This window comes from Gorilla gorilla, chromosome 7 (assembly GCF_029281585.2).
Source record: "Gorilla gorilla gorilla isolate KB3781 chromosome 7, NHGRI_mGorGor1-v2.1_pri, whole genome shotgun sequence".
Taxonomy (NCBI): Eukaryota; Metazoa; Chordata; class Mammalia; order Primates; family Hominidae; genus Gorilla; species Gorilla gorilla.
Window position 1 is genome coordinate 150,178,032 of NC_073231.2, and position 14,578 is coordinate 150,192,609.

General features: G+C 63.5%; 1 protein-coding gene across 2 annotated transcripts; it reads right to left on the reverse strand.

Moving 5' to 3' along the window:
* Nucleotides 1-1,554: 1,554 nt before the first annotated feature.
* Nucleotides 1,555-8,039, reverse strand: SCRT1 (scratch family transcriptional repressor 1). 2 transcript variants are annotated; one of them, XM_031014155.3, is made up of 2 exons: nucleotides 7,023-8,039; nucleotides 1,555-5,087 (listed from the first exon to the last, which is right to left on the reverse strand). In XM_031014155.3, exons 1-2 carry the CDS (start codon nucleotides 7,135-7,137, stop codon nucleotides 4,156-4,158), a joined length of 1,047 nt encoding a protein of 348 aa, XP_030870015.1. In that variant the 5' UTR covers nucleotides 7,138-8,039; the 3' UTR covers nucleotides 1,555-4,155. The 2 variants fall into 2 exon arrangements, with proteins under 2 accessions (XP_030870015.1, XP_030870016.1); XM_031014156.3 differs by lacking the exon at nucleotides 7,023-8,039 and adding an exon at nucleotides 6,128-6,636.
* Between the last annotated feature and the right edge of the window lie 6,539 nt (nucleotides 8,040-14,578).

Consider the following 14,578-nt stretch of genomic DNA (forward strand, 5'->3'; position numbering starts at 1 on the left):
CTGGCTCTGGGCGGGCCATTAAGGAAGGGCTTTGCCACCGGGGGTGGGGGCGTGGCGGGGCAGCAGCTCCAGAGGTGGGTGAAGCCCTGCCCAGACAGGCCCTATACCCTGGGATCTAGGGTGAGGGGAATGGTCAGGGTAGGTGAGGTTGGTTGGGGACAAGGGTGTGTATGGCTGGGTCATCGAGGAAAGCATGATGCAGATCACCCTGCTGGGGGCAGCAACAAATGAGGGGGCCCAAGCCCGAAGCGAGTTGCCTTCCAGGGCTAGTGGAATAAAGGGCTGGAAGTGGGTTGGGGCCTCAGGCTGACCCCAGGGCCTAGGGGCCATGGGTGGGCCAAGGAGGCCTGTGAGAAGCAAGGGTCCCAGGAGAGTTCACAGCCAGTGGTGGTCTGTGGCCCATGCTGCTCATTCAGAGGGAAACTTGTGTCTGTGGCTGGGAGGAACTGGGGGGTCGAGCTCATCCCAGGCCTCAGGGAGGCCACCTCCATCCTTCCAGCCACTCTACGCATCAGAATCCTGGAGAAGGAGAAACAGCCAGTCGCTGTTGGAGTCCTTTGGAAGGAGTGAGGCTAGGAGCCTTCCTCCTGGCCATTGCTGTCTGCCATTGTCATTGCTGGTAGTGCTCTCCCAAAGAGAGCACCCACCTGCACCACAGCCCCTCCAAGTGCCAGGCACACAGGCCATGACGTGCTGCAGACCTGGTTCCCCTGCTCTCCACCCTAGTGGAGTCTGGGCAGGTCTGTCCCCTGTCCCTGCCAGGGTGTGGGCAGCTTTGCTGGCCCTGGATCTAGGACTGACCTGGTTTGAATGTATGTGCCCGAAGACTTTGGGCCTCTCGGCTCATGCCTGCCTACCTGGTTACCAGGGGACATTGCTGGGCAAAGGGTCCCTGTCCCTTATCTCCTCCACTACTCATTCTGTCTAGAGCCCTTGGGCGATGGTTGCAGAAGCCTCTCTGCCCCCTGGGCACCTCCTCCCTGGAACCGGTCCAACCCAGCTATCCACGGAGGCATCCGCAGACACTGGGGGAGCATATCTGGGAAGCCTGGGGGTCAGAATGTGGGCAGCAGGCCACAGGAAAAGGGCCAGACCTCAAACTCTCCACTGTCCCCATTTCCTGCAACAGCATCTCAGAGGGCTTGAGGTGGCTGTCAGGCCTTCCATCACAGCATAAAGCTCCTTCAGGGAGAGAAGAGCGAAGGCACCCAGGCTGGGGAACGGCAGCTCCTACTATACCTACCCTGCCCACTCTGGTCCAACCGTGGGCTTGGCCTGACTTTAGACTGGAGCCCCTTAGCGCTTCTGTTCCTGGTGCAGAGCAGATCCACCTACCCCAGGGGAAATGCCAACTACTTTGCCTTCAGACCTGATGCTCCTGTGGTTGGGCCTGCCAAGCCTGCCCTCCCCAGTGGAAGAAGAGGGCCGTCTTGTGAAAGGCCTCAGGCTGACCCTTGCAGCACCAGCCTCTGAGGTACTGCCAGACTGGGAAGGCCCTCCCAGCCACCCAACAGCGTGGGCCCAGCCCAGGACACATCAGCCCGACACTCCAAATTCTATCAAGAGTGGCATTTATTCTCCTTGTGGAGGTGCGGTGCTCCGGGGAGCTGGTGCTATTGTGCTTAGGAAGGAGGTCTGTCCGTCCGTCCGTCTGTCCGGCCGGCCTGGCCCCAAATGGGGGCGGAAGAGGGGCACGGCCCGAGTAAAAATCCCGGCCTATTCCGGGTGGGAATATGTACAAGGCGGCGGGGCACAGGCGGGGGTGGGGGCGGGCGGGCCGGCGGCCGCAGCCCCCACCCGAGGGCCCCCGCACCTCGGGCCCTACTTGTAGAATCAGTACAAAATAGGTGCTACCTAAACGTTCCTTCTACCTGAATTCGCTAAGTCGGTTATTGTGCTGCTTAGTTATGGGGGCGGGAGGGGGCCCATGGCTTTCCACGGCGGCGGGGTGTAGGGGGAAGCAGGAGACCCTGACGGGCCCACAGCCCTCCAGCTTTCTCCTTAGGTAGGTAGACAAGAGTATGGGGTGGGGTGAGGTGGGGGCGCCTGTGTGTGCGTGTGCATGCGGCACAGGTGGGCAGGCCCCAGCTTGGGAGCTGTGCAGGCACCACGCCTGGTTGTGTAGGGTGTTTGGATGTGGGCACTGCTGTGCAGAGCGGTGGGTCATCCCTGTGGGGGCAGCCACGCTTGCTGCTGGGGGTGAGGCTGGCCACACCATAGGCTACAGCTGGCACCTTCTTCTCCAGCCATGGCTCTGCCCCTGGCTGGACATGGCAGATGTGTGTTGGCCAGAGGATCAGAGAAGTGGCCACCTGTGTGGGGGCCCAGGAGCCCTGGATCTGTCCCCCTCAGCTGGAGTCAAAAGGCCTAACTCAAAGGTAGAGCCCAGTTGTGCCCAGCAGGGACTGGTTGAGGTGGGGAGGAGTGTAGGGGGCATCTGAGCCTAGGGACCTGGTGGTCTCTCTGCATCTGCCGTTCTTCCCTGGCCCACCCAAGCCGGTTGGACCCCTGTCCTGCAAACACACCTCCCAGCAGGTGGCTGCGCTCCTGGCGGACTCAGCAATTGGCCTGGCACATAGTAGGTGCTCAATGAACGGTCAGTGAGTGATTAATGCCTGAAGGAGGGGTCTTGGGTGCAACCACCCCACCCCCGCCCATGGAACCATTACAGCCGCCGGGCTCTGCCGTGGGGGTCGGGGAGGGGTGGGGAGAAAGTCTGCGCGGCCGGCTCCGCGCAGCGTCCCTGATCTAGGGGCCTATGGGGTGGGTAGGGCGAGGGGATACCTGATTCTCAGTAACTCTAGAGGCGGCGGCAGCTTCGCATGCAGTGCGCATTATTGCTCTATAGTCGGCTTCGGACTACCTAAGAGGGAGGGGGAGCGGGCAGCCCCGGGTAGGATCGGGAGTAGGGGTGGGGCTGCATGCAGTGACGTCACAAAGGCGGCGGCCAATGGGGCGGGCCCTTGGGGCGGGGTCGCCGCCGAGGCTTTGGCATAGACGGGCGAAAGTTGGCAACCGAGTGGGGGCGGGGCCTGGGCCTCAGGGGAGGGGCCTGCCTCGGAGAGGCGGGGCCTGAGGCTCCCTAGAGGCTCCCAGCTAGGGGAGGGCCTCGGGGCGTGGAAAGTAATCCCGGACATCCCATGCCCCCGGCGTCGGCGGGCAAGATGGGGGTTCAGCGCCCCCTCCCTGACCCGAGTGCAATCCGTTCATAAATAAAACGTACAAATACAGAAAGAAAGAAACCCGACGCGTCCGCAACCCCCCCAGGGGGCTTTACCCGCAAAGCGAAGACAGAGGTGTGTAGAGGGCAGCGCCCAGGCCTGCCTGCCGGCCCCGGGAATCCGTCCTCCAACACGAATGCCTGGGGTACGGGGGGGGTGGGGGCCCGGGGCAGGGCGGAAGCGGGGTCTGAGGAGGTCGGATAAGTCCATGCGATTCGATATGTGTCATTATTATTCGATATGGAGGACAGAGCCCGGGAAGCTGGGCTGGAAGAATTCGGATTTGGCAGAGGATGCGAGGCGAGGGTAGGAGGGCGGCTCCGACTGAGGCCCCAGAAGCAACCCGAGGGAGGGGGTGCCGCCGTCCGCCCCTCTCCCCGACCCACAACGCGTCTAACACTGCCGGGAGTTCCGCGAAGACTGCTAGGCGGGGGCGTCCCTGCAGGCCCGCCCGCTCCTGCTCCGCCCCGGCCTGCTGCCGGGGAGGGGCCGGCTCCCTGGACGTCTGGGCCGCAGGCCCTGCGCTAGAAGGCTTGGGAAGGGGTGGGGAAGACCTGAGTCCCTGCGACGCGATCCAGGGGCGCAGAGGCGGGAGAAGGAGGGCGCTCCCTACCTCACCTCACCCCCGTCTTCAGAGACCCAACTCGGAGATGAGGTTCGGTTCTAGGTCTCGTCGACCCTATTGCTGGGAGAAAGCCGGGGGCACCCTGGAGGGGAGGGGAGGGGGCTCGGGGTGGGTCTCCCCTCGGGACCCTATTGCTTGAAGGGGCCGGCAAGGCCCCTGGCGGGCGGGGCGGGGTGGGACCGGGCCCCCCTCCCCCTATTGCTGTGAGGAGGGGCCCGCCCTCCGGCCCCTCCACCCGGACGCCAGCGAAGACTTCCCTGGGGGGTCGTATTGCTGAGAGCCGACCTGGCTGGGGGAGGCCCCGCCGCCCTAGGCCTGCACAGGGCTGAGCCGTGGCGGCGCAGGAGCCGCGGGGCCTCCGGCGCCGCCCTTGAAGCAGGCCGACTCGTAGTGCTTGTTGAGATAGGACTTGAGCGCGAAGCTCTTCTTGCAGCGCTTGCACTGGAAGTGCTTGAAGGCCGAATGCGTCTGCATGTGCGCGCGCAGATTGGAGCGGTCGGCGAAGGCCTTGCCGCAGTGCGCGCAGCCGAAGGGTTTCTCGCCGGTGTGCGAGCGCATGTGGCCCTGCAGCAGCCAGGGCCGCGAGAAGGCTTTGCCGCACACGCCGCACTTGTGGCGCAGGTCGTGCGTGAGCAGGTGCATGGCCATGGCCGGCATGGACACGTACACCTTGCCGCACGTCGGGCAGCGCCGCGCCAGCTGGCTGTCCAGGCTGCGGTGCGTCTGCTTGTGGCGGCTCAGGTTCGACGACGTGGCGTATGTTTTGCCGCACTCGCCGCACGCGTGCCGGCCGCCAGCACCTGCGGCCCCTGGCCCCGCGCGCGCCTCGGTGCCTGCCCCCGCGCGCGTGCCGCCCCGGCCCCCCGGCCCGGATCCCAAGCTGCGCCCGCCCGCCCCGCCCCCGCCTCCGGCGTCGCCGTCGGGGGCCGCCGCCGAGGCTGTGGAGGGAGCGGCGGCAGCGCCGGCATTGGAAGCCTTACGCCGCGAGCGCCCGTCGGTGATGAAGAAGGCGTCCGCCGCGTAGCCCTCGCTGACGGCCGCGTCACCGTTGATGTAGCCGCCCGCAGCGGTGGCCAGCTCCGGGCGCGGGGTGGGCGGCGGCGCAGACCCTGCAGCCGCCGGACCCAGCTCTCCACGCACAGCTGCTGCGTACATGGGCTCCGGCGACGGCCCTTTGAGCAGCGCAGCCTCGGCGTCGCCATCGTAGACGGACGAGGACCCCACGTAGTCGCTGAGGTACCCTGCGGGCCGAGGCGGACGGACAGCGGGAAGGGAATGGGGCGGCGGCAGGACACACACGGGGGGTGGGGGGGCGGGAGACAGCAGACGCGGACCGGGAGACCCGGGTCCGGGAGAGAGGCGAACAGGGAGGAGGACAAAGGAGAGGAGGCCGAGGAACCGCGGGGCAGGGAGGATGGAGACAGCAGGGAGGGGAAGAGAGGGGAGGAGAGGATGAGACAGGGCCGGGCCAGGCTCCGCCCCCGCCGCCCCACCCTCGCAGAGAGGAGGAGAGAGGCGCGTCTTCGGGCGCGGCTGCCCCCCTTCCGCGGAGCCTCAAGGTCAGGGGGGAGGGGCGGCGCTTCCCTCTCCCTCCTCCCCCACCCACCCTCCCCTCCCCCTCGGGTTCTCCCCACTTCAGCAGTTTTCCCTGATTATGCAACACACTGCAGACCCGCGGCGCACAAAGCCAGGACTGCCGGCCCAGGGACCCCGTCTGTCCCACCTCTCCGGGGTCCTGGCCGGCTCTCCCCCTGGCCTGCAGAACGTGCGCTCCATTTTGATGTTGACCCCCTCTGGCCTTCTGGTTCCTCCAACAAGCCCTGAAGACGTCTCCCTCCCCCAGTTCCCTCCGGCCTCACCAGCACCTCCCTCAGCTCTCCTGCCACCCACTGGACTTGACCCTGCCCTCCCTGCTCCTCCATGCACTCTGCTTCTCCCCCGAACTCCCTCTCACCATCCTGCACCCTTGGGTCCTACCCTGTTCAACATTGCCCTCTCCTGCTCACACCCTAACCCCTTTCAGGGCCTTCCCAAGCCCCTGAACGGTGCAGAGAGGGCCAGGGCGTCCACTTTCACAGGGACGAGCTGCAGGAGGGCAGCATCACTTATACCGGTAGCTGCAGTTGCTCCCCAGGCACAAGATGGATCTCATAACCTCAAAGTCACAAATGCACGCCCCTCGCGACGCTCTGGCCCCTTCAGGGCTACACCCAGTCTCCCAGCATGATCAGCCCTTGTGTGCCCTCACAGGGTGGGCTGCACACTGATGTGCCAAACTCACCACCTCCTCACTCACGCAGGGTCACACATGCAGTCACCCCGGACACACTCTCAAGTCACATGGTGCACAGCGGCCTCAGAGTCACATGGTCCCATGTAGTGGCACACAGGCAAGCACACACACACACAGGGTCACACACAAGCGCACACGGTCACATGGCCACACACAGTCACATGGACCCACACAGGCTCACACTCCTGCAGGTCACACTTGCTCTGCCACCCCATGCTGCTGGCACTCCCGTCCCCCTCTCCTGCATGCTGACAGTTGTCCTTGAACTTGGGCACCCTTACACAAAGAGCCTCCCCCTGCCTCCCACACCTTGGGCGTCCCTTGCTCACAGCCTCCCTGCTTCCTCTCCCCGACCCAGGCTTCAGGGAAGAGACTGCTGCTGCCTCTGCTGGCCCTCTGCTCTGACAGGTGGGCGGCCCTGTTGGACCCCCTGCCTACTCCCTAGAGCTCCCTGCATTCCCCAGCTAACCCTAGCAGGTGTCCTGGTGCAGTCAAGGAAGAGGAGAGGGTGGCGAGGCGGCCCTGGTCTCTTGAGTGTAGGTCTGTGTGTGCCGGCATGGCTGGGTCCCGTCATGGCAGCGTCCATGCGGCTGTGTCTGTCCCAGCATGGGTCAGGGTGTGGGTCCATCTGTGCGTTCGGGTACCTCAGTTCCTGATCCTCTTCCCCATCCTCTGTCCAACGTCGACACTCTCCCTGCCCAGCCTTGGCCTCTGTGTTCCCCTTCCTCCCCTCTACTATCCAGGCTCCAGCCACAGACTCTTGCCGTTTCTGGTTCCCTTCAGTCTGTTTCCCCGGGCCCTGCCCTCCGCCCCCACACTCTGGCCCTCCACCGCTTCCAGCAAAGCCCCAGGCCCCGCGCCCTGGTCTCAGACCAGCGCTCACCTTTATCGTGCAGTGGCGCGCCGAGGTCGCTGCGGGTGCGTCCGTAGGCGCTCTCCAGGTCGGCCGAAGAGAACGCGTCAAGTTTGACCTTCTTGACCAGGAAGGACCTGGGCATGATTCCTGCGGGGCTCCGGCGCTGTGGGCCTGCGGAGCCGGGGCTTGGGGGGGCTGCGGCGGCAGGGCCCCGTCACCATCCGAGGAGCGGCGGAGGCAGCGCGGGTCCCCACTCTGGCCTTTGGATGCTGCCGCGCGAGTGGTGTCCTCTCTCCTTGCTGCCCTGCGTCTCCTCCGTTGCCCCTCCGGATCCCTCTTCTTCCTCCTTCCTTCAATCCTTCTTTCCTTCCTTCCTTCAATCCCTCCTTCCTTCTCTCCTCTCCTCTTCCTTCCTTCCCTCCTCTGGTCCCGGCTTCCCAGCCCGCAGTGCCGCCCCTGGACAGGCGGGGGAGGAGGCTGGGGGGGCGGAGAGGGGGGGAGCGGCTCCGTCCCGGGCCTGGAGGCTGCGAGTGGGTGCAGGGCTGGCCCGGCTCGGTGGCCCCCTTCCCCTCCCACCCCCCGCCGCCGCGGCGGAGCCTCAGTCAGCGGCCCCCCATGCCCCCGGGGGCGGCGGCGCCGGGCCCGGAGAACGCGGTGGCAGCGGCAGCGCCGGCAGCTTCAGCACCGCGGCCAGCGCCGGCCTGGGCAGCACCGCGGCCAGCGCCCGGGCGCGCTCAACCGGCGCGGGCGGAGAGGGGCGGTCCGCGGGGGTTTGGCCGCCGGGTAGGGGTCCTCGGCGGGGGTCTCTGGGAGGCTTGCTTTATTGTTCTGCAGCCGGAGCGAGCGGCAGTGGCGACGGCGGCGGTGGCGGCGGCGGCGGCGGCGGGCGGGGGGCGGGGGTCCTGGGGGGAGGGGTGCGCAGGGAGGGCGGGCCGAGGGAGGGAGGGAGGGAGGGGCAGGGGCTCCGGGGGCGGGGCTCGGCGCTTGGACTGCTCCTGGGCCCGGCCTCCAGAGCCCGCAGCCGCCTCTGCCTGCGGCCCGGCCCAGCCTCTGGCTTTTAAAGCCCAGGAGCTGGGGGAGGGGGAGGGAGGTGGGGGTGAGGCCGGCGGAAATGGCTGCGCTGGGCCGAGCCCCGGCCTGGGTCTCCTGGGAGGGGTCCCGGGGATGCCTTAGCCTGCGCGAGTGGGGAATTCCCCCGCGCGGCTCGGGGAACCGCGGCCCGGCAGCCAGCAGCATTGTCGGGCGTGTGGGGAGAAATGGAGCCAGGCCTGGGACCCAAGCGCCCCGGACTCGGGGTCTTCTGGGGAGGAACGCAGGGAGGACGCCAGTCCCGCCTGCCTTGCTCGGGGCCTGGGGCGCGGGATCTGCGGGGGCGGGCGGGGGAGGCGGGAGCCGAAGGAGCAAGTGCTGAGGCAGCGAAAGCGCAGCGCGCGCCCTGTGCCGCAGTGGCTCCCGCCGCTCGGTCACCCCGGCTGACCCCGTGCACGCTGAAGGGGCCTACCCGCCCCCGCCTCTCTCCCCCTGGGCGGGTGTGCGGCGCAGCGGCGTCGCTGCGAGCCGGGTGTGGAGCTGGAGAGGGGCTGTCACGACCCTGCTCCAGAAATTCTGCTGCTTTGGGGGTTTTCCGCCCTTCCGCGCGGCTGCAGCTCCCCACGGCAGCCCCGCAACCAGGCGGATAACCCTTTCCTCGGCCGCCCGCCCAGCGTTTGCAGCCCCCATGACGTCAGGCTCAGCGGCCAATGGCGGGGCGCCGGGCGCGGGGGCTCCGGGGCTCCGGGCCGCACAATGGCCGCGCGCGGGTGCCTCTGTCCCCAATTAGGGCCTGGCGCCGCCATTGTCCCCTCACCCGCCCCGCCCGGTGGTCCGGGTCTACGGGCTCCGAGCGCGCTCCCACGCGCCCCGCTGCCGCTGGGGACCAAGGTCGCGGGGGCGGCCCTGGGGAGCGTCCGGGCGCGAGTGTGCCGGGAGCGCGTGCGATACTGGAGCGCGCTCGTTGCGGCGCAAAATGACCTTGCGCGGGGCGGACCCGCGGACAGCGGCTGGGAGCGCGCGGCGGGCGGGCCCCGGGGAAGAAGGCCTGCGGGGGCGCGCTGCACTTGCTGAGCTCAGCGCCCCGCCCCCGGCCGCCCGGCCCCGCGCGGAGCCCGGGTGGGTGTGACCCGGCCCGCCCGCGCGGGGCGTGCGGCGGAGACCACGGACCCGCTTTGTGCCAGCCGCCCCGGCCCCGGCAGCGGCGGGACATTCATCTTGCGTGGCAGGCGCTCCCGAGGGGTGGGGGCGGGGCGCGGCCGCCCCCTTATCTCCGAGCGGCAGCCGGCTAGGCTCGCGGTGGGGGCGGGGGCGGGGGCGGGATCCCCCTCGGCCGCGCCGCGCGGGTCCTGGCTCCCTCCCAGGGGGGGCCGGGCCAAGGCACAGCCGGAGGCGCGGGGCCAATTAACATTTTGATTGCGGGACTGGGGGGCCATCTGGACCGAGGCCTAATTACCCGGCAGACCCTCGGGGCGCCGGCGGGACGTGCCAGGCGCGATCCCCTCATCACCCAGCGCTCACCGCCTCCTCCCGGACCCTGTCCCCGCCCTCAACTCTGTCCTTCGACTCCATCCTTGGCCTCCTCCGTTCGTCCTAGTATTCTTGCCTCTCTGTCCCCACCCTCCGGGTCCTCCGACCCCCAACTCTGTCCCCTTCCCCCATTCTTCCGTTCGTCTGCCCTGTCCCCCCACCCCCCGTTTCTGTCCTCTGCTCCTCCCACTTCGTCCCTTCTCCCCGCGCCATTCCTGTCGCCCTGCACTCACCCCGTTTCCTTGTCCCTCCATCCACCCTCTCAGCCCCTTCCTCTCGTGCCTCTGTGCATATACCTGCCTCTCTGTGTCAAGCTCCTCGCCCCTTTTGCCCCCGGTCCCCTTGACGGAAGAAGCATCACAGCGGCACACATGTGTCCCGTGGCCAGGCGTTCCCGCGGGAACCATTGGGGCGGCCCTTGCTCCCGCTCGGGTGGAGCCCGCAGCCCCCCGGGACCCCTGGCGGGGAGGGACAGCTGGGTCCAGGCCTTGGCCATCAGTCTGCACCGACCGGGGTGCGGAGAGCACATGCGACCCGGGCGCAATTACTTGGGCTTCCTCGCCCCGCCCCCCCACCAGCATCCTGATCCCCCCCTTCCCCCTCACCCCCAGCGTCAGGAGGTCGCTGTGGTGCCCCAGTCCTGGGCCCCAGCTAGGAGAGGCTGGAGGAGGACAGTGGACGATTCTCACGCTTTGGAAGTGTCAGCCCTCCTGCATGGGAGGCCTCCCCGAGTCTCTTACTGAGAGCTGGGGCCTTGGGAGGCTTTGTTGCAGGAGAGGAGATGGTCAGGGTCCCCAGGCAAGGCTGCCTGGGTCCCCAGCCAATTAAAGTCGTGGTCCCCCTAGCCACTGTCTGCAGAGCCCCTCTTGGGGAGTCTCTTCCTGCCGCCCTGATGCAAGCCCCAGTTCTGCCCCCTTGTCCCTTCGGGTGGGTGCAGTGTTGGCTCTGAACCCTCTGTGCCCTCTGCTGCTGGCCGCACCTCTCCCTGCCCCTCCCAGGCCCCATGTTGTGGAAAGGTCAGCCATAAGGGTCAGGGGTCCCCACTCTTGTGTCTCCAGCACCCCACCCTCAGCAAAGCCAGAGCCCCTGGTGTGCCCACCCTCAGATCCTGCAGTTGCATTCTCACCCACCCCTGCCCTATTGAGGCTCCAACCCAGGAAATCAGTGGACAGCCCAGATCCGAGGGTCCACCCTGCTGGACAGAAGCGATGGGCAGATAATAGGGTGTTGAATGGAGGTGACAGGTATGGGATGCAGTTACTGGTGGTGATGGAGCACAGTTGGATTAGAAGATGAGGACATTGCCTTGGAGAAGAGATCAAGGCTTGGAGGGGACAGGCAGTCTGCAGTGGTTCATCCACGAGAACATTAGACCACCAGGAATTCAGGCAGCGATGGGTGGGGGCGAAGCCATAGTGAGAGCTGCTGCTGGGTGGTTGGTGGCCGATGACACGTGCTCCAGCTGGGACGCTCAAGGAGAGGAGGGAATTGGGGTCTGCAGGCCTCAGCCAGGAGCACAGGAGTATTTGGGGGAGAGAGAAAGCAGCCCCCAGAGAGGACTGTGGGGAGGGACAGCATGGAAGGAGGGCCCTCAGCAGGGAGGATGTGGGGTCGCTGGGGATGGAGCCCCTGGGGAAGGTTTCAGGATGGGGGGTGGGTCTGTATTCCAAAATGGCTCTGGTGGGGTTGGGGGGTAGGCATGGGGACAAGGGCGTGAAGAGTGGCCCAGAAAAGCCAGTGGGCAGACTTGGTCCCTGCTGGGCAGGAGCTTTGGAGGATCCACAGGAGCAAGGTTGCAGCACAACTGGAAATGTGCGTGTGAAAACGAGAAGCAGAGAGCAAGGGCAAGTGTCAGTGCCAGAAAACACCTGCACTAAACATAACAACAGGTTAACATTCTGATTGTCGGGAGAAATAACTGGTATAAATGAACTTTTTACAGAACAAAGATGCTGAGACTCCAAAGGGCTTAGCAGGTGATTGACTACAGAAGAAATAAGAGATCTTATTAGGAATCACACACATGCTGGCTGGGTGCAGTGGCTCATCTGTAATCCCAGCACTTTGGGAGGCCAAAACGGGTGGATCACTTGAGGTCAGGAGTTCGAGACCAGCCTGGCCAACGTGGTGAAACCCCGTCTCTACTAAAAATACAAAAATTAGCTGGGCGTGGTGGCGCACACACCTGTAATCCCAGCTACTTGGGAGGCTGAAGCAGGAGAATTGCTTGAACCCAGGAGGCAGAAGTTCCAGTGAGCTGAGATTGTACCCTTGCACTCCATTGCACTCCAGCCTGGGCAACAGAGCTAGACTCTGTCTTTAAAAAAAAAAAAAAGGAATCAAAGACATGCAAATTAAAGGACAAAATGCAAATTTCAGGGTTTTTTCTTGTTTTATTACAGAAAATATGAAATATGCACAGATGTGCAGAGAGCCAGTTAATGCAGGTTCCCCTCTTGCCCAATAAGCACCTTGGGTGCTTGCCCAATAAGCAGCCTATGGGTGGCCGGGCGCCTGTAATCCCAGCACTTTGGGAGGCTGAGGCGGGCAGATCATGAGGTCAAGAGATAGAGACCATCCTGACTAACACGGTGAAACCCCGTCTCTACTAAAAATACAAAAGAAAATTAGCCAGGCGTCGTGGTGGGTGCCTGTAGTCCCAGCTACTCAGGAGGCTGAGGCAGGAGAATGGCGTGAACCCAGGAGGTGGAGCTTGCAGTGAGCCAAGATCGCGCCACTGCACTCCAGCCTGGGAGACAGAGTGAGACTCCATCTGAAAAACAAAAAACAAAAAACAACAAAAAAAACAGCCTATAGGCGTCTTGCTTCCTCCCCGACTCCCTCATCATTTTGAAGCAAATCCCAGACATGGCATCACAAAACGCCATCTTTGGCAGGGCGCAGTGGCTCACACCTGTAAACCCGACACTCTGGGGGGCTGAGGTGGGTGGATCACTTGAAGTCAGGAGTTTGAGACCAGCCTGGCCAACATGGTGAAACCCCGTCTCTACTAAAAATACAAAAATTGGCTGGGCATGGTGGCTCATGCCTGTAATCTCAGCACTTTGGGAGGCCAAGGTGGGCGGATCACCTGAGGTCAGGGGTTCGAGACCAGCCTGGCCAACATGGAGAAACCTCATCTCTACTAAAAATACAAAAAATTAGCCAGGCGTGGTGGCAAGCGCCTGTAATCCCAGCTACTTGGGAGGCTGAGGCAGGAGAATCGTTTGAACCAGAGTGGCAGAGGTTGCAGTGAGCTGAAACTGCACCACTGCACTCCAGCCTGGGCAACAGAACGAGACTCTGCCTCAGCAACAACAACAACAAATCATATATATATATATATATATATATATATATATATAAAATATATATATATATATAAATATATATACACACACACAAATTAGCCAGGTGTAGCTGGGTGTGGTGCTCATGCCTGCAATCCCAGCACTTTGGGAGGCCAAGGCAGATGGATCAGGAGATCAGGAGTTCAAGACCAGCCTGGCCAACATGGTGAAACCATGTCTCTACTAAAAATACAAAAATTAGCCGGGTGTGGTGGCAGGCGCCTGTAATCCCAGCAACTTGGGAGGCTGAGGCAGAGAATTCCTTGAAATCAGGAGGAATTCACTGCAACGGAAGTTGCAGTGAGCCAAGATTGCACCACTGCACTCCAGCCTGGGCAACAGAACGAGACTCTGTCTCAAGAAAAAACAAAAAACAACACAGCCATTTTCTCTTGATAAAGACATGAGCGGTACACATGAGCAAGGGTGGGGGTGCAGCTAAGGAGCTGCAGAGCTGGGCCTCAGGCTCCTACTCGGGCCCAGCCCAGCTTGAGCTGGGGGTGCCTGGAGACAGGATTGGACCCCGCCTCCTTCTTGCTTTCAGCAGGGCAACCCCTCAGTCTCCTGTGTCCCCCTGGCTGCATAGCAGAGAGGCCAGCAGTCCTGAAGTGGCCCAAATCACAACCCCTTCCAAGAGGTCCAACTGCCTGACCTGCTCAGACCTTCAGCTTTAGGCAGGGGTCACTTAATTTCTCTAAACTGGAGATATAATTTTCTTTTTTTTTTTTCTTTTCTTTTCTTTTTTTTTTTTTTTTGAGACAGAGTCTTGCTCTTGCCCAGGCTGGAGCACAGTGGTGCAATCTCGGCTCACTGCAAGCTCCGCCTCCCGGGTTCACACCATTCTCCTGCCTCAGCTTCCTGAGTAGCTGGGACTACAGGCGCCCACCACTACGCCCGGCTAATTTTTTTGTATTTTTAGTAGAGACGGAGTTTCACCGTGTTAGCCAGGATGATCTCGATCTCCTGACCTTGTGATCCGCCCGCCTTGGCCTCCCAAGGTGCTGGGATTACAGGCGTGAGCCACTGCGCCCGGCCAACTGAAGATACAATTTTCATATGTAAAATATCTTAAATGTAGAATTCCATCAGCTTTAAAAACACATATTCTCTTGTAACCCACTCACCTACAGAGACACAGGATACTTCCATGCCCTACAGGATGGTCCTTCGGGGCAGGTATAAAGTTATAAAGGAGACATTGAGAAGAGACTAGGGGAACCTGAGAGAGGCCTGGGAGGAGGCAGAGACGGGGGATGTGAGGAGGAAAGAGGTGGGGGAGGAAGAGGCAGGGGCGGAGGAGGTGACTCCAGAGGAGGGGGAGGAAAGGGCTTCCACCAGAGGGCAGCCGGGCCCCACCTAAGCACTGCAAGCATTCCTGGCAGCTGGGTTCACTTCTTTCCTAGCAGGGTGATATGAGGAGGGCTCTGGAAGTGGCCAGGGGGCACTGACCTGCCTGCACAGTGGAGGCCCAGTGTCGACGGCCTCCTATGCAGCCTCCTAATTCCTGATGCAACATGAGCCTCCCCACCTTCACCTTCCTGGACCTGCCCGTGGTGTGGCTTCCTGCTGTCCCAGCTGCTGGGAGTCTTGTCACCAGCAGCCTTGAGGGATGGCTGCAGCTGCAGAGCCCCTCGCCCAGGGCCACACCCTCCTAGGGGTGGCCACACCTGGTGA

Bases quoted from the DNA above. Each gene is read 5' to 3' on its own strand.
- SCRT1 (XM_031014155.3), bottom strand. From the start codon at position 7,137: ATGCCCAGGTCCTTCCTGGTCAAGAAGGTCAAACTTGACGCGTTCTCT. The intron at 5,088-7,022 runs GTGAGCGCTGGT...CTCGGCCCGCAG, and splicing joins CGCGCCACTGCACGATAAAG to GGTACCTCAGCGACTACGTG.